At 43.6% G+C, this 18385-nt stretch overlaps 1 protein-coding gene and 1 long non-coding RNA gene across 2 annotated transcripts; both read right to left on the minus strand.

Annotated features, from left to right (window-relative positions):
* Positions 1 to 553: 553 nt before the first annotated feature.
* Positions 554 to 12786, minus strand: LOC114600990 (uncharacterized). The gene is made up of 7 exons (XR_013393875.1): positions 12282 to 12786; positions 10976 to 11096; positions 7415 to 9441; positions 6292 to 6492; positions 4839 to 4913; positions 3002 to 3123; positions 554 to 1844 (listed from the first exon to the last, which is right to left on the minus strand). It is a non-coding gene; the product is annotated as an uncharacterized LOC114600990 (long non-coding RNA).
* A 785-nt stretch (positions 12787 to 13571) lies between these two features.
* LOC144327809 (uncharacterized) lies at positions 13572 to 18102 on the minus strand. The gene is made up of 4 exons (XM_077929016.1): positions 17966 to 18102; positions 17703 to 17907; positions 14698 to 14826; positions 13572 to 14031 (listed from the first exon to the last, which is right to left on the minus strand). Exons 1-3 carry the CDS (start codon positions 18100 to 18102, stop codon positions 14719 to 14721), a joined length of 450 nt encoding a protein of 149 aa, XP_077785142.1. The 3' UTR covers positions 13572 to 14031; positions 14698 to 14718.
* Between the last annotated feature and the right edge of the window lie 283 nt (positions 18103 to 18385).

The raw sequence follows: 18385 nt of genomic DNA on the forward strand, positions 1-18385 counted from the left end.
GCTTGCAAAAGTGACACTTTTTCCTGTTCACTTATCTCACCACCTACTGCAGTTTTGCCCCTCCCTCCTGAAACTCCGACTTTTTGTCTCTGCTATCTCTCACCTGAAGGAAGGACTTTCCCCATTTTCTATATGACCCAGAGAGTCTCTGTTAATGACCTTCTTAATGGGTTAATGACTGGCCATCATCAGCCTTTATTCTCCCAATGACTCCCATCCAGCCATCTCTGCTGAGCTGGCCTGGGTTGTTAGCAGAAACTAAATGGGGGAGATGGCGTGTTTGGCATAGTTTAATCAAAACTTGATTAATTTTAACTTTCACTAAATCCAAGAATTTTGGGTCACTCTGGCACTCAGCACTTATAACAGTCCTCTGAGGAGGGGGGGCAGGCTTGACAGCTGATGCGTACACAAGGCCAGTTGCAAAGTCATGGTCACACCATGAGTGTAGGATCTGCTCTGACAACTGCTCTGTGGGTCTTGATCTTAAGGATACTGATCAAGCTAAATCCTAGAAGAAAGTGTTGTGGAAAAGAGGACCTGTGATTAGCATTTCAGTCAATGTAGGACATTTTATTTTATCTGGTGCTGGAGTGACTTCAAAGCAATCCATTAAAATCTATTGCAGCCTTCGATAATTATAAAAAATAATACATAATGTCATCACTTTAAAAAAAAAAAAAATCTATTGCAGTCTAACAGGATGGCCCCTCTGGAATTTGTCACACACACACAAATTTGTAAATCTGTCTGTGCTTGGCTACCCAGAGCTTAAATAAATGACGTTTCACACACCTTTTCAAACACATGCATTTGGAGCGATTCTCTAACTTGGCAGAGAGAGAGAGAGGACCTGAAATACAGGTCAAACTGTATCAATACAGGACATAGCATTTTACATTGAAATACGGGGAGAACCCGAATTATACAAGACAGGTGGCAACTCTAAAGGTAAAAAAAAGGTAAAGGACCCCTGGACGGTTAAGTCCAGTCAAAGGCGACTATGAGGTTGTGGCTCTCATCTTGCTTTCAGGCCGAGGTAGCTGGTGTTTGTCCACAAATAGCTTTCTGGGTCATGTGGCCAGCATGACTAAACCGCTTCTGGCGCAATGGAACACCGTGACAGAAACCAGAGCGCATGGAAATGCCGTTTACCTTCCTGCCACAGCAGTACCTATTTATCTATACTTGCCTCGGTATGTTTTCGAACTGCTAAGTTGGCAGGAACTGGAACAGAGCAACGGGAGCTCACCCCATTGTGGGGATTTGAACCTCCGACCTTCTGATCAGCAAGCCCAAGAGGCTCAGTGGTTTAGATCACAGTGCCACCTGTGACCTACTTACAACTGAACCCCAGGCACTATTACATGGTACTGAAAAGATGTGACGGTGATTTACTGTCTTTCACAACCATTTTCTAACAATTTGCTTTATTAGCAGAGTAAGGCACTAGAAAGCTGTACAGCTCTAATTTTTCCATAACAGCATAATACAGTGGAAATAAGGGAAGTCCAGGTTTCTAAAGAACACAAGAACCCACATCCAGCCTCCCTGTTCTCTCTCCTCTGCCTCCACCATGTTCTTCAAGCAAAAGGCAGCCATCTTTCAAGGTGGTTTGCACTGCTTTATTGGTGCATCAGTGATAAATAATAATGGATATGGCAGATCAAGATGGTAGATAATGATAAATACTGTGAATTCTTAATGTAGCCACGCATTACAAAAACCCAAAACAAAATGCTTGAAACCTTACAATCAAACATCCACAAAGCAAAAAAGAGTGGCGACGATTAAAAATCCAACTTTATCCAGTGTATGGCTCATAACCGGCAGCATAGCGGGGCCTACAGACAGAGAAAGAAGAAAGGAATGTGTAAGAGGGTGTCAAATGGGATGTGGGGGTGGGGATAAGAGCCCTGGGTTTTGGTGGAAAAACCAAAATGGAAGCAATGAAATAATATATACAGTATAGGGGAAGGCAATAACTCAGTGGTAGAGCACATGCTCTGCAATCCAAAGGTTCCAAGATGAATCCCCAGCATATGCAGGGTAGGTCTGGGAAGGACCTGAGTGTGAAACCCCAAACAGCTACAGCAAGTCAGTGTAGGGTGGTACACTTTCTAAAGGGGAAAAGTAAAACACTGCAGGTGTTCAGAAAATACATCAAGAAACAGGAAGGAAGAGGAGCAGTGTGGTCAGGAGGCCCTGGAGGAGGAATAGGCAATGTAAATGTTGTTGAACTATAACTCCCGTCATCCCTGACCAGTGGCCATGTTGGCTAGGGTTGATGGGAGTTGGAGTGCAACCACACTGGAGAGCTGCAAGTTCCTCATCCTTGGTGTAGAGACTGATAGAGCCACCCCCCCCCCCCCAGTGCACATAGGGCTTGGCAGGTGCCCAACAATTTGAGCCCTGCCTAAACTCTTATTCACAACGGAGAATGAGCTCCACTTCCTTCACTCTTGCAAAGGACTCACCAGTCTGTATGTGTGTTTCCAGGGATGCTGTCAGGAAGCTGTGAGTTTCTACAAAATGAAGGTTCAAAAGAGTGACCCAAGTTTTGTTCATCATGAGATTGCTAATTTCCCCCTTTTAAACTGGCCCTGCTCCTGTCCCCTTAACAACATCCTGATAACACAGAAAAGAAGCAGGTGGAACTTTGCCATCTACAGAGAGATACACATACGAGGGTGGGGACAAAGTGGGGACAAGAACTCAGAAAGCATCTGCTTGGAGCAGAATGCACAGCTCCCCTCTGATGCATCACCCAGGGCTTGCAAAACAAAATAGCTCCCCGCGTTGCTTAGGACTGGAAGTTGAAGGCTGGATTTATCTTCTAGTTCAGGCTTCCTCAATCTTGGCCCTCCAGATGTTTTTGGCCTACAACTCCCATGATCCCTAGCTAGCAGGACCAGTGGTCAGGGATGATGGGAATTGTAGTCTCAAAACTTCTGGAGGGCCATGGTTGAGGAAGCCTGTTCTAGTTTGACAGGATTCTCACCTGTTTGCTTCTGTTGCAGTGTACTGTGGTGGGTCAGGAACTCCGTCTGCATAGTGTGGCTGTGGGAGTGATGTCAACGCAACATTTTGTTCTTCGTTGTCTGATCTGTGCTTCTTTTTGTCCTGAAAGAAAATGTGCCACCCATCAGTTTCCATGCCTGTTCGTTCTCCCTTCACCACTGCTCCCCGGGTGTTTGAATTGCTATTTACCAGCCACACACGCTCCCAGTTAGCAAACCCGAGTATTTTTCCTTCCACCCTAACTATTGTGGTTCCCTGGTTCAATGTGCAAAGCCGCAGGATTGAGATAAGTGAACCAACTTAAAAAATGGAGGGCAGTGACCTCATGTGCCCTTGCTTCCTTCTTTTGTTGCATTGATTTTGTAAAATTTGTGCAACTAGGGTCAGGGCTTGGTTTGCCCCTTTCCCTAGCACTCAATAAGTTGGAGTTCTTGTTATTAAATATACCAAGAAAAAAGCACACTAAGCTTCCCCCCCCTAGCACAGCATTTCCCTACTCCAGCTGTGTACCTCCTCTTAAGTCATCTGGGATCCACATAAGTGAAAAATGCAACTCTGGGCCAAGGCTTGGATAGGGCTCCAAATTTGCAACTGCACTGCCCAACCATTTCCCTCTTCTAGTTGGAGGCTGGCTGCTGTTACTTGGTGCCTGCGCTCTGGGGAAACTACCTCATTTGGTCCATCTAAATCCGTGGTTCCCAACGTGGGACACATGCCCCACAGGGGGGCAAATAGATTTTTAAGGGGGGCAATTTGAGAATGAGTTATTAACAGTTAATGGCCCTTTAAGCTTCCTCCATGTGAATAGGACTTCACTTTTTGAATAATAAGAATTATATGTCACCAGAGGGGGGGATCAAAATATTAGAGATGCTTAGGTGGGGCATGGCCAAAAAAAGAGATTGGGAACCACTGATCTAGATTAGTGTCTGCACTGGCTGGCAGTGGCTCTCCAAGGGTCTCTGGCAGGAGTCTTTTCCAGTCCTACCTGACCAAAATGGTCAAAGGCCTGGAAACGATGCCTTATGAAGAACGGCTAAGGGAGCTGGGCATGTTTAGCCTGGAGAAGAGGAGGTTAAGGGGTGATATGATAGCCATGTTCAAATATATGAAAGGATGTCATATAGAGGAGGGAGAAAGGTTGTTTTCTGCTGCTCCAGAGAAGCGGACACGGAGCAATGGATCCAAACTACAAGAAAGAAGATTCCACCTAAACATTAGGAAGAACTTCCTGACAGTAAGAGCTGTTTGACAGTGGGATTTGCTGCCAAGGAGTGTGGTGGAGTCTCCTTCTTTGGAGGTCTTTAAGCAGAGGCTTGACAACCATATGTCAGGAGTGCTCTGATGGTGTTTCCTGCTTGGCAGGGGGTTGGACTCGATGGCCCTTGTGGTCTATTCCAACTCTATGATTCTATGAATCTATGATTCTAAGATGTTGAGATGTTGAATCTGGGGCCTCCTGAAGGCAAGGAAGATGCTCTGCCACTGAACTATAGCCCTTCCCAAGGGGGTTTCCAAGAGGTGCCCCTAGAAAGGATTATTTATTCTGGGATAAGACATGTAGAACTATAACTGGTTTCTGGCTGGGTTTCCCACTTGTTCCATGTTCTGTTTCATTTCATACCTACATGCTATCATGGGAGACTAAAGTCATCATGAGATAAACATGAATGTGTGAATTCAGCCTAGTGAGCCTAGTAAGCCAGTCTTATTTTGCAGGCCACTTAGCATACCACTAAATAAATATACAACAAAAGGACGGGAGGCAGAATACTCTGTTATATTTTTGCTTATATTATGAGCTACTGGATCCTCACCCTGCTATTGCAGAGAACTGAAAAAGTAGTTGTAGCCTCGAGGAAAGAGAAGAAAAGCATCACACACAGAATTCCCTGCAAAAAACAACAACCAGCCAGTTAAAAATATCAAACATTAATGCAAGGAGAATGATCTCATTCTCAGCTTTAGGGTGACACTCACACAAGAAGCTTTGTGCAGGAGAATACAACACAAGGAATTTAAGATTAAGTCACTTTCAGAGCTCAGAATAACAGTCCTATAACAATATATTCTATATTTTGTCCAATCAAGGGCTTATCCACACTTCTGCGGATTATCCCATGCCTAGAAAGCATGGGTCCAAGAGGTTTCCCACTTGTCCTGTGCTTTCTAGGCATGGGTCTGAGCGCTTTCTTGTTTGCCCCACTGTTTTCCCTGGGAAAACTTCCTCTTTACTGCTTAATTGGAGCAAACAGCACTTGGTTGAAAATCTTATTACTGCTTGTTCCTATTCAGCAGTAAAGAGTGTATTCTCCCAGGGGAAAGCTGAGGGGCAAACAGAAGTGTGGATGAGCCCTAATATTAGGTTTTTAACTTGCTTGACATCCAGCAAGTCATAAATGACACCAATCAGTTATGACTGACACCAGTCATAAATCTCCCCCTGCAAAAGAAGTGAGGAGATCTATGCCACAAGAGTGGGGTTGCATTTCTCTCCATCCTGCCTTTTCAACTCTGTGTATGCTTGGTGGTCTGTCAAAGTTCAGCAACCTTGCCTGGTGCTGGTGGATCTGTATCAAAGGGAAAGGAATAATGGGGAGAGGAGAATGTGTCAGGAGGAGGAGGGCAAGAGGATCAGTGGGACCGGATGCAGGAGGGTCAAAGAGAGGTCAGGATGGGTCACCAGTGGCCCTTAGGATGTGTGTAGCGCTGTGTAAAGCTGTAGAGGCCAGCCTCTCTCTCCAGGCACTTAAAGGATTGAGACACAGGGCCAGACTGGATGTGATGGGTAGCCACATTTGTTGCCACACAGTCTATCCCATTCAAATATAATGCAGAGGGTGAGAAGGGAATTGCTATTTTCATTGCAGCAGCAGCAGCAGCAGCAGCAGCAGCAAGGAGATGAATTCTATCCCTTTCCCCTCCTTACCTCCCCACGAACATTTTCTCAGGCACTTCTCTCCACCTTCACCACCGCGTGAACAGAACTTGGTGCTTTGCTGCTACCTGTCTCATCCCTTTAAAATATTCTGGCCTACCACTCCTAGTAGCTCTAGGTGGCTGGATTTAGCCCCCTGTTTGGTTTCCTGCCTTGGCATCGTTGAGAGGCACTCTGGGAAATTTAAAGGTATGGCATTGGTTGGCATGCTGTTGCCACAGTGACGTAAGCCTGGGAGGGCCAACTAACAGAGGAAGGGAACCACCAAAGAACACCTTGGCCAGGGCCTCCTTAAACCTGGAACTAGCCTTGTATGGAATCCAGGAACTTACCATTTCATATGCCCCAGTGGTCTTGCAATAGTTTGAAATATTAGGAATTTGTGGAAGAAGAAATTTGGATACAAAGTGAGATGTCTCCGTAACTGCAGAAAAGTTTCTCTCTCTATTTTTTATTACATCAGTCAGCAAAAGACACATTCCAGCGATTGCACCGAGGCCACTAAGAGTGTTAAAGAGGTAACTGAATGCTCCCTGGAAGAGAAAGAGAAAGTTTTGCTTAATTAATTTATGGGTTGGGTGGGGATATGGGTGAGACGGGGAGAATGATCTTGGGAACCAAACCTGACCCTCGCCTTTGCCACCTCTGACTATGGGAGCACGAGGGAGGGGACTGATTCTGGTAAGAATGAGGCACCCTACATACTGTTGCTTGTCTAAGCGGCTTTCAGAACATCAAAGACCCAGCAGAAATGCAAAATGTGGGAGATTCAGGGTTACAGAGTTATAGACGGTTTCAGTAACATATCACGTCATGCAGGGGAAAAACAGGGCAAGTATAGGGGACAACTAGTATAAATTAACCTAGCCAAAGCAGCCACCAAGCCACCAGAGGAATGTGTGGAAAAGCTCATGGGGCCATTTCCTGTAAACCACAGCAATCTGTCAATCAGTTGGTGTCACTTGGAATAGCGTTTGGCAGGGTTCCCCTCTCCATCCTGCTTGGTTTGGCCGCACGCATTAATTATGTCTGAGGGACTAGTATGTGCAATTGATCCCTGAGAAAAAGGAGCTCGATTTGGTTGTGTGGGGGAGTCCCCTGCAGGGAGTTCCCTTGCATACCCACAGCCTGCAGAAAGCAGGATTGAACCCATCCCAGTGCTGTGTGCAGAGTTCAATCCTGCTCGCTATCTTCCCCCACATCTGTAGTCCAACTTTGACAGATGGGTGTGACCAGCTACCTGTCAATCAACTGGCATCGTCTGCCCGTGAGATGATTGATGGGTAGGTGTCATGGTTGGCTGGATGCAGGTGACAAAGATCTGGCTTCCCAGGTCAAAAAAGTTTACCTAATTCTGGGCTATGGAAACAAACGGTACCTTTTCATCTGATAGTCCTGGATTGTTGGTTGTTGTAACAAGTAAAAACACACCAGGGTTAAGTCACATCAACCTACCAGACCTGCAACTGATTTTCTTGTTGCTGCTGATGAAAGGCATCCTGAAATTAAGAACTGGAGAGAGAAAAACCAAAAACAGTAGACAGTAAGAAGTATGTTACTTACATTATCAGGCTCTTTAAAACAGAAACAAACAAAAATCACCCTCCATTTAGACCAGTGGTGTCCAAACTTTTTTCAAAGAGGGCCAGATTTGATGAAGTGAAGGGCCATGAGGGCCCACCAAAGGGCCAACCAAAGTTGTTGATTAAACAGACCGGTGGGCAGGATGAGGCCCCTGAAACAGACTTTGGACATGCCTGACTTAGACATTTCTACATATTTAATACCATTCAACATTGCCTTTCCACCCAATTTTGGGTCAAGTGCAACACAATCCTATGCATGCCTACTCAGAAGTAATTCGCAGTACGCTTCAAAATACCCTGTTAAATATTCACTTTGCACGAAAGGTTTCAGAAGTAAAGGAATGTGTTTGGAATGGTGGCAAGTGCGACCTGGTTTTATACCATTCTGGGACAAAACCATTTAAAAAATATCTACACTCATAACATCTCATTTTTCTTTTTCTTTTAGCAATATGAAAATTTGCTTCATTATTAATCAAGCTATACTTTTCAAAGGGCTTTACCTCAGTTTTCTCATTGAGTCTTATGACAGTCCCGTGAGGCAAAGGCATTAGTATTCCTAATTAACCGATGGAGGACAGAGGATGCCTCCAGGCTGTCAGTATTTTGTGAGAGTGATTCCATCACATACCAGAACTTTTGAGTTTGGGCACTGAAAGTGGAAAGCTGTGCTGCCTAGTGCGATACCCACTTTTGCTGTTTGGAAACTGATGAAGAAATTCACTGAAATGTTTGGGATGAACAAACGACTAGCGAGGAAGACATGTAAACACTCTGCAAGCAAGTCAGGGTGAACCTGGGATTGTCATTGTTATCCAACAACTGGTGTATGGCAGTGTTTCTCAAACATTGGTTTGGGACCCACCAGCGGGTCTTGGGCCACTTTCATGGGGGCCTCTCTCTTCTATGGAGAAACAGCCAGTTGAAGGAAATAAAAGAGTGAAATAAATTGTTGTTCTTGAGAATAACTGAGAATAGAAAGGAAGGGCATAAAAAGGGGAAACTGTTATAGGTGGAAGAACTGGGTGTTAAAGGGTCGGGGATCAAAAAAATAGGAGAAATCAGGTACAAATGGAGTGTGAAAGGAGAACAGGAGAATATATTACAGGAGATGGATAAAATGCTTTGAGGGTCACACGGGTGTGTGTGTGAAGGGAGAAGTACATCAGAAAGAGGAGTATATCAGAAAAAGAGCTCCAGAGCCAATGTATGTACTTATCTTGAGGAAAGATGATCTATGGAACGTCTTGCCACAATGCTGTGACAAAGAATGCAGCAATTTCCAAAGATGGATCTGATATCAGTAGAAAATGTTAGTAACTGTCATGGGTGTAGCCAGGATTTTTGTTAAGGGGATGGACAGGCCTTTTGTTGCGGGGGGGGGGGGGATGGGAGCTCAGCTATGCATTTTTATTGATTTTTATCAATGGGGGGGGGAGCTGTCCCTCCCTGCCCATCTTTGGCTATGTCCATGGTAACTGCTGATTATGCCAAACTCTCCCTGTATCGGCCGCCATCTTGTGAATGGTTTTCTGAATGGTGGACCTCAATAACTTTTAACCATCTCAAGTAGGCCCTGGAAGCAGAAAGTTTGAAAACCCCTGCTGGCATAAGCAAATCAGGATGAATGCTCAATAAATAATTGTTTGAAGGGGCGATGAATGATTTGTCCCCCAAAAGGAATTTGACACAGACAACACTATTCTATAGCCACACTCTCTTCAAGAAAACATGATATTGCGATGAATCAACAACAATACTATTCATTCTACTTACAAGGGTACCCCCCCAGAAGGGATACCAGACAGTCATGATCCATGTGTCACAATCCTTTGATGAAAAGAGCAAAATGCCTCCAAGACCAAGATGTATCAGAGCAATAACCACCTGCATAGCCTTTAGGAAGATGACAAAATTAGAAAAAGATTAAATAAAACAGCTGGCTTAGAGACCATGTCATATGCACACTATTAACTGAACTTCACAAGCCCCATATAATCCATATTGTCCTCCTCAAAACCACAGCACTATCATAAAATCACAAATGACTATACAGTATAGAACAGTGGAGGGAACCTTTCCACATTGATGGACCTGTGAGAATACGTAGTATTTAATAAACGAAAGCTACCACCAATGTTTCAAAGGGAAGGGCATATTCAGTGTTCTTTTCCCTCCCATTCTCTATTACAACACACACCAGAATCTAAATAGCCTTAATGAAATGAAATTGTCTTTAAATCTCAGCACAACACACATGAGAGTTCAAGTTGATTAATCATACAGTTAAATCTGTGAAAGAGACACCTCACTACAAAGCTTTCTCAGCAGAAAGAGAACCCACTGTTTCTTAAAAATTGATTTATACTCTTCATCTGCCGCCTTAGAAGGAAAAAGGAAAGTCTCCTGGCAGAGCGCTCTGGGTTGAGATTGAGTTTGAGACTTGGAGTGTGGCCCTTATCTGCAGCCAGAAGGAGGAAAATTGCAATCCATCTAAGGCTGGATCTACACCCACATTTTAAACATTATTAAACATTCAGTTCACTTTAATTTAGACATGAAGGTGTTGGTTTCCTTGTCCACAAGGTCTACCTGGTTTTTAGAAGGGGGTAGCTCTGCAATGCTCTCTGGTGTCACATTTTAATAACACATTATTAATGTTTAGAAAGAACGTCATATGGCTATACGCAGTGCTTTTTTCTCTTAAAAAATGTTTAGGGGTACTTTCATTTTGTCTCAAGAAAACCACCATTTTATAGATCAAATTGGGAAAAATAAATACAGTAAATGGACACAAGTACAAAGATTCACAAAATGTTTAGGGGTATGCGTAACCCTGCGTCCCATCAGAAAAAAGCACCGGCTATACGGTTATCAGAAACTCATTTTTAATGTTAGTGTTTAGAGTATAGATCCGCCCTAAGAGAAGAAGGATGGTGCTAAAGAGGCCCAGGGATCCCACAGAGATACAAAAATTAAACAAGTACTTGTCATAGCACCCTCTGCAAAAATTGGGGAAACCAAAATTGAGAGAAAATGCTGGGAATCCTTCTGCCCTTGATGGAACTACTAGTTCCTTGGTTAGCATGCCATTATATAGACCATATCTTACATTGGCCCAAGAGGGTGAATCCTGAAAGGAAGGGTCATAGCTCAGTGGTAGAGTTCAAACACTGCCTGCTGGAAGTCCCAGGCTCAATCCCCCAGCAGCTCCAGTCACGGCTGGAAAAGACTAGACAGCTACTGCCCCTCCGTGTAGACAATACTGAGCCTGATGGATCAATAGACACAGTGCAAGGCAGCTTCTTATGTTCCTGAGATGATGTTTGTATATATTTTTCTATGGTGTTTTGTACCCATATGCCACATTCACAGCCTTCCCCTTAGCATAGCCCAAGCATACAGGTATTTAGGGAAAATGCAATCTTACCCCCAGAGCATCATTTTCCTCTATGAGTTTCTTCTGTCCTGCACCAACATGGCTTGGAGGGACAACCACCACAACGTTGCCAGGGTAGGGTGCTTGTGGAGCCAGCCTGTATTGATCCATTCTGCAGATAAATCAATAGTGAGAAATTATGGCTGCAGTGTTGCATGCACTTTTGATCCTTTCTGCAGCAGGGCTCTTCGTTGCTGCTTAGGCATTGCCTCCGCTCAGAATAAGTTATTAAAATGTAAAATTAAATGAGATAGCCTAGCAAAAGCACTTATACCAACAGGTGGCCAGGTTGAGGCCACATGAAAGAATTCTAAAAGCTTCTTGACATCATATATTCCAGTGCAGTTGTATTACAGCATGCTGCTGAGGAGTGAAAAATACGCCACTCTTTCACCTGCCTTCTGGCGTCAATGGGATGGCTTATTCTAGCCAAAGCTAAGCACATTTTTAAGTTCATCACAATCACGTTAAGGATGCACCACAACTTTGTGGGTAGTTCTCTAGGTACACACCACTAAGTTTCCTCTAGCAGATACACCGTCTGTTCCCACCCAACTTCCTGTGAAATAAATTCACTGTAAATGGTCTGTCGTGGGACCAGAGCCACTGTAAGACATTGCTGTCCCCAATTCCTATTTCTGTCCAAGGAAGAAACCATGGCCAATTGCATCCAAAGTTGCAGAGAGACTGAGAAGCAGGAGCAAACTCCCACTTCCTTTGTCTTCCACACTCCCAAGGCCTCCTGAAGCTGTACCATTCTTCCATCTCATAAAAATCGCTTCCTGCTCATTTCCTCCTTATACTTCCTAGCATTTAAAAAGTGATACCCTATAGCTTTTGATATAGGTTAAGAATGGAATGGAAGCAACAGCATTTTATGAGATAAAAATAAGTCAGGCTTTTTCTCCTGGTTGCAGAAAAGAAGCCGTCTGAGAACACACTGATCCATTTCAAACTGTGTGTGTTTTATAGCACTAAAGATTCAGAAAAAGCATTATTTTGCTTTCCAGAACAGTAGCTCAACAGTTTTGTTCTGTTGTAATAATACAAAATAACTGTATAGTTCTTTGAGAGCAACACTCTCAAACCCACTTACTTACTTCCAAGAAAACATGCATAGGATTCAGACTTTTAATCCAATACAGCACTGGTTAATCCAGAACACTTGTGATCCACTTGAAAGCCTATATTGGCATTAAATTCATATATCATCACTATCACCATCTCTGACACTGCCTATGCAGCTGCATTTGATGTATCAATGTGGAGTCACCCTCGCTTGCCCAAGCATTCTTACCGTGGATAGAAAAGAGAGCCAGGTGTAGTCTCTATAGATGGCACTTCTGCTTCGAGCTGACTGAGGAGGGCTTAAAGAAAACAGGTGGCTGTGGTGAAAGGGATACTGTGTTTGGGAACTGCAGAAGAATGAAGAACAGGCCTGCAGAACGGAGCTACGCAGCTACATCCTTTTCAGACTTAGCTTCCTCCCCTTAGCTAGCGCATAGCCAATTATGTTGTGGTTATATGTGGTCACCTGATTTCTGAGAAATGTCAGCAAGCAAATAAGAGAATTTCGGTTTCTAGAAACCGAAAGAAAAGGCATTTGATGAGGTGAAACACAACATGTTTTCAGCAGCGCCCTAAATACCCCATCTAACTTGCCAGTGCCAAGATCTCCCTAGGACAACCCAACCTCTAAGGGGTGTTGCACGACACCCCAGTCTCCCAGGGTGCAAGATTCCAGGGGTTCCAGACAGTCTTAGCCATGGTCCATGTTTTCTTTTGGAAATGAGGCACAATGGAGTCTGTGGTGTCTTTCTGAGGCTCACAGCATTAACACTCCAAGAGGGTCTTGCTTCTCCCATAGCAGCTGCCTTTTATGAGGCTTATAGGTTAGAGCTATGGCTTACCGATGAAAAAGGATGCTTGTATAATTCCTTTTATTAGACTCTGCCCAGAAGAGAGTTTTCTCTTTGTAGTCCCTGGAAGATGAATCTGTATAAGTTCACATCAGCCCCAGGAACATAGACAGAAGTGGCTCAGAGGAAGCAAAAATTGTTTTACTATAATTGAGGCCTCAGAATGTTGGCAAGGCAGAGCAGGGCAGAGACATGTACCATGGACTCCAAATGTGGTATTTTAAGAATTAGAAGAAAGATAGCACCACTCAGTTATTTTTATCTGAAAAGGGAATTCTGAATGGCAAGGAAATTAATGGCTTGCAGGCAATTGCATTTTTGTTACAGAATAATGAGTTTGTTCTTCAACTTCATTTCCATTTCCATGCTCTCATCTGTATAACTTTAAATCACCATTATTACCATTAGAGTAGTGTGAGCTATTACTGTGAGGTGCCAGAGGTGTCTGTCCCTCTCTTTGGGCTGCATTGAGATAGAAATGTGTGGACATCACAAGATCACATTGTTATAATAACAACAATAACAGTTATTTATTATTTATACCCCGTCCATCTGGCTGGGTTTCTGGGCGGCTCCAACAGAATTAATGATAATAATAATAATATAAAAAGCGATAAAACATCAGACATCAAAAACTTCCCTAGGATAGGTTCTTGGTTTACAAGACATTTAGGAAAACAACACAGGACCAGGGGGAAAACACCTTTTTTATTAGGACCAACCAAAGTTCACAGTGAGGTATGCAAAGTTTCAGATTTCATAGAACTCTTCCTTAGGCTGGTGTTTGAAACTAAACTTAATAGAGATATTTTTTTAAAAGGATGATATTTCTTGGTGAGAACATAGTGTCTGCTGTTTGTTTCAAGATTAAGAGAGTAATGACAGAAGTTATTACAACCAAAAAGTTTAGAATGGTATTCTATGCGAAAGAGGAAGGACGACACAGAGCTATGCTGGAACTTGTCATTGGAAATACAAAAGAAGCAATTAGATAATGGAAATTATATATGACATTTAAAGGTAAAGGACCCCTGACTCAAAGAGTTGCAGCTCTCTGTTTGACTTCAATGGAACTGAGGAAATGCCAGGCAACCCTTCAATTCCATTAATGCCTCAGGAGGCAATGGGCTGTGAAGGAAAACAGAAGCTCAGGTTCTTCTCATAAGCAGTCAGCAGTCAGCCTTGCTCTACCAGCCTTTTTGCATCTCCTCCTCCCTTCCCCCTTCATGTCTGATTTAAATGCTAGAGCCTGCCTAAAAATGCCTTATCTGTGGCCACCACACCATGGGTGTAACCTTTAAGCATATTTACTTCCCAAACAGGGCCATTGTACTGAGAGGGGGATACACATCTACATTTTCCTTCCTTCCTTCCTTCCTTCCTTCCTTCCTTCCTTCCTTCCTTCCTTCCTTCCTTCCTTGTAAGTCAATTGGGCTCTTATAAAGAAAGTTATAAAGGAAAATGTGCAGGCAAGCCTTAACCTTCTAAGTCAGATAGGTCAGCCTAGACTGTTTTTCTTTTTCAATCTCTGTAGGGTTTCCCCCCTACAGAAATGCAGCAGTACAGTGCAGTCCCCCACCTGTGTTCACAGTTAATCAAATTTTATTATATTTCATCACTTGTATGAGTCTGGGATGTGATGGTGTTTGGTGCAGGGCATTAGTGACCAAAATAGCATGTGCCTCTATCACTGTCTCCAGCCTCCTCTTCTCCAAGTCACGAATCTCTGACCTTGCTATTTCCTACATCACTTGGCACCCGCTTCCTCCCGTAATAGAAGACTAGCAAACTTACCGCATCCTAATCAGCAGTGGTCTATCTACGACACACAACTTTGCATCCAAAGGCTGCCATGGAGATGCAAATAAAGAGTCCTAGGGAAGTTAAAACCAGGAGATTGCTATGCGTGACTGTACAACACTCCTGCAAAATAGAGCATGAGACAGTGAATGAGATGGTCGTTCTGTTACTCTCTGCTCAAAGGAGAGCCTTATTGACAGCTGACTCTGAGGTACAGTACATTTACTTAGATGTGAGTCCCATTGATTTTAAGGTATTGGAAGCACAGGTCTGCAGGCCTTGCAATTCTAGATCATAGGAACAACACAGGAAACCATGGTTCATCTAGTTTAATATTGTTTACATTGACTGGCAGAGTCACTCCAGGGATTCAATGTAGGGGAAAAATCACACAGAAGCATATTGCAGCCAGAAAAGGCAAAAGAAACAAAAAACATATGGCAAAGTAGCCGAGGCTCATGCAGCTTCTGTGGCTGAAGATATTCATACAGTACAGACTTAAACAGTACAATTCCAGGGAAGCTGAAAAGTGCAATTCTGGAGGGGAGCTAGGCATCTCTATAGGAGAATTCCTAGGACAGTGGTACCTCAGGTTACATACGCTTCAGGTTACATACGCTTCAGGTCATAGACTCCGCTAACCCAGAAATAGTGCTTCAGGTTAAGAACTTTGCTTCAGGATGAGAACAGAAATCCTGCTCCGGCGGCGCGGCGGCAGCAGGAGGCCCCATTGGCTAAAGTGGTGCTTCAGGTTAAGAACAGTTTCAGGTTAAGAACGGACCTCCGGAACAAATTAGGTACGTAACCAGAGGTACCACTGTATGGTTGCTTCCAGATGGGTGGTTCCTAGTGCTACTCTATTTCTTTTCCATTGTAAGCTACCAGCAGAGTTGTAAATGACAGCATCAGGAGCACTGCATTTTTTCTAGGTGTGCATCCTGCTTTGTTATGTTCACACCAGTAGGCACAGCATGACATATCTGCTATGGGTGGGGCATTTGCAGCTCAGCACATGTTCATTGCAATCCTTGCAGTGGGTGACATTCTATGACCCCGTTTTACTTTTTTTAAAAAAATCAATCTTTTAATTGTTGCAAAATTATTTTCAGGACTTCTAAACAGAGGTATAATGCTACAACACCATATTACTATAATGCTGTAGTGTTATAAGACTATACTTAAATAAAAGAACAAAACCAGGGTTATAAAATTGTGCTCACCACAAATGTTATAAGGAATGTATGAAGAATGGTGATAGGTTCACTTTCCCTATACTTCGGTGCCTATCTTTTGAAAAAAGCCAGACTTTCTGTGGTTTGAGAAGAAATGAAACAAGCAAAAGGAAAATACAGGGCCAACAGCACCATATGGGCGCACTGTAAAAAAATGAATGCAGTATGGCAATTCCACACTAGGGTCTCATCTGCACCACCACTGAATACCTGCAAAGTAGACCTCTGAACTTCCCTACCTATCTGGCTTGTTCACTGTTCCCATGAATTGTTCTACAAGGCCCAGACATCTGTTTACTTTTTGTCGTGCATTTTGTGTAACATTGCCTGGTTCGAATATCCTGTTCATGACTTTGTATGAGCAACCCATAAAGCCCCCAAGAATATTCCACCCTGCACCATTTCTGGTGGAAAGAAGGGAAATTCATGCACTGTGCTGAGGTGCTTCTTTTCTTTTCTTTTTTGTATTTCTGGTGTTTCATCACATTATTTCTTCATTCTTACTAGACTATGTTGCATCTTGCTGCTTTAAGTGCCTTATGGCAAGTACCCACCCACCAATGGGAGGAAAGGAATAAGAGTAAAAGAAATAGGGAAAGCTTTTTTCAGGCTGAAGGAGAAGGGAGAGAGGACCAGGCTTTGGGCTTGTTGGCATGCTAGACTATACAGAGGTACCTTGCGTTACAGGTGCTTCAGGTTACAGACTCCGCTAACCCAGAAATAGTACCTCAGGTTAAGAACTTTTCCTCAGGATGAGAACAGAAATCGTGCGGCGGCGGCATGGCGGCAGTGGGAGGTGCCATTAGCTAAAGTGGTACCTCAGGTTAAGAACAGTTTCAGCTTAAGAATGGACCTCCAGAACAAATTAAGTTCTCAACCTGAGGTACCACTGTAGTTTGGAGAAAACTGATATACCACCCAGGTAGTAGAAATATCATATAGTTCCTAGCATGAGAGAGAAATGTCAGATTGAACAATAGGAGTCCAACAAGTCACTACAATTGGAATTGAGTAGGTACAGTGGTACCTTGGTTCTCAAATGCCTTGGTACTCAAACAACTTGGAACCCAAACACTGCAAACCCAGAAGTGTTCCGGTTTGCAATCTTTTTTCAGAAGCCGAACATGCTGTTTTGAGTGTTATGCTTCCAATTTGAGTGCCACACTTCCATTTTGAGTGTTACACTCAGGTCTGTTGTTTTTGCTATTTATTTTGCATTTTTGTTTTTGCAACCTTTTTTGTTTTGTTTTTGTGAGTGTGTGGAACCCAGTTCAGCTACTGACTGGATTGTGTGACTGCAGTACATTGTTTATTGCTTTCATTTTATGGATCAATGGTCTCACTGGATAATAAAAGTCATGTTAACTTGCCGTTTTAGGGGTTGTTTTTAAAAGTCTGGAATGGATGAATCCATGTTGCATTAATTTCTATGGGAAAGTGTGCCTTGGTTTTGGAATGCTTTGGTTTTGGAACGGACTTCTGGAACAGATTAAGTTCAAGGACCACTGTAGTGCATTTGCACCTAGATGCTTTGACCCCAGAAAATGAATTTTCTTCTTGTAGAATGTAACTTGTGGGTGCGCGCATGCTATTTATTGTATGCATCTAAACAAGAGAGGGTGCCCAGCATTATACTGGCAATTAATAACTCCCTACCCACCACCCCTCTGATGCAGTTTCCACATCTGTATGTCAGTAGCACTGTTTATTCTAAAGTAGTTTTCATGGAGGAAACAGAGACCTAGCTTGGTCCCAGGAAGTACTCACTGCAACCTGATGCCCCATTTCACAGTACTCCTCAGTTCTACTGCACCTCAAGTTCCCATAACAGGGACTGAACAGTATGTCTTCCAAGTAGAAAACATTGATCACAGCCACCACTATTGTGCAGGTAATGTAAAAGACAAGACAGGCTCTCACCTGAAAGAGAAGGGCGAATGGTGCCCCTTCTAGGAATGTGGTTACCCAAGAACTTTATTGACTCCCGCCCACCCCCACCAGACCTATGTGTGGCCTGAGTGAAGCAGTACTGCCACACAGTGGCGATGCTGGTGCTGAGCAAGCCAAGAAGGAAGCGCAGGCAGGGATTTCTGCTGCTGGCACAGGGCGTGTTCCCAGCACCCAGCGCCGGTGCTTTTCTGCCCAGCGTAAAAAGAGGTTCCACCATGGGTGGTGGGTCAGCACCAGCGGAGCAACACCAAAGGGCACGGATCTTTTACCTTTTACCTTTACCTACCCTATAGTTCCTTGAGAAATACTGCTATTGGATGCCTTCTTCCCCTCAAACTAGCTTCCATCCGAAGGTAAGGCACATTCGTGTCACAATTAAGCACCTTTGAGATAGTCATTGCATATGCACATCAAAAGCAGAGTAAGTTGGGACAAGGAACTTCCTTGTCACAGGCAATCCTGCTGTTATTATTCTGTGCCTCTCTGCTGCCACCTGTTCC

This window comes from Podarcis muralis, chromosome 1, assembly GCF_964188315.1.
Source record: "Podarcis muralis chromosome 1, rPodMur119.hap1.1, whole genome shotgun sequence".
NCBI classification, from domain to species: domain Eukaryota; kingdom Metazoa; phylum Chordata; class Lepidosauria; order Squamata; family Lacertidae; genus Podarcis; species Podarcis muralis.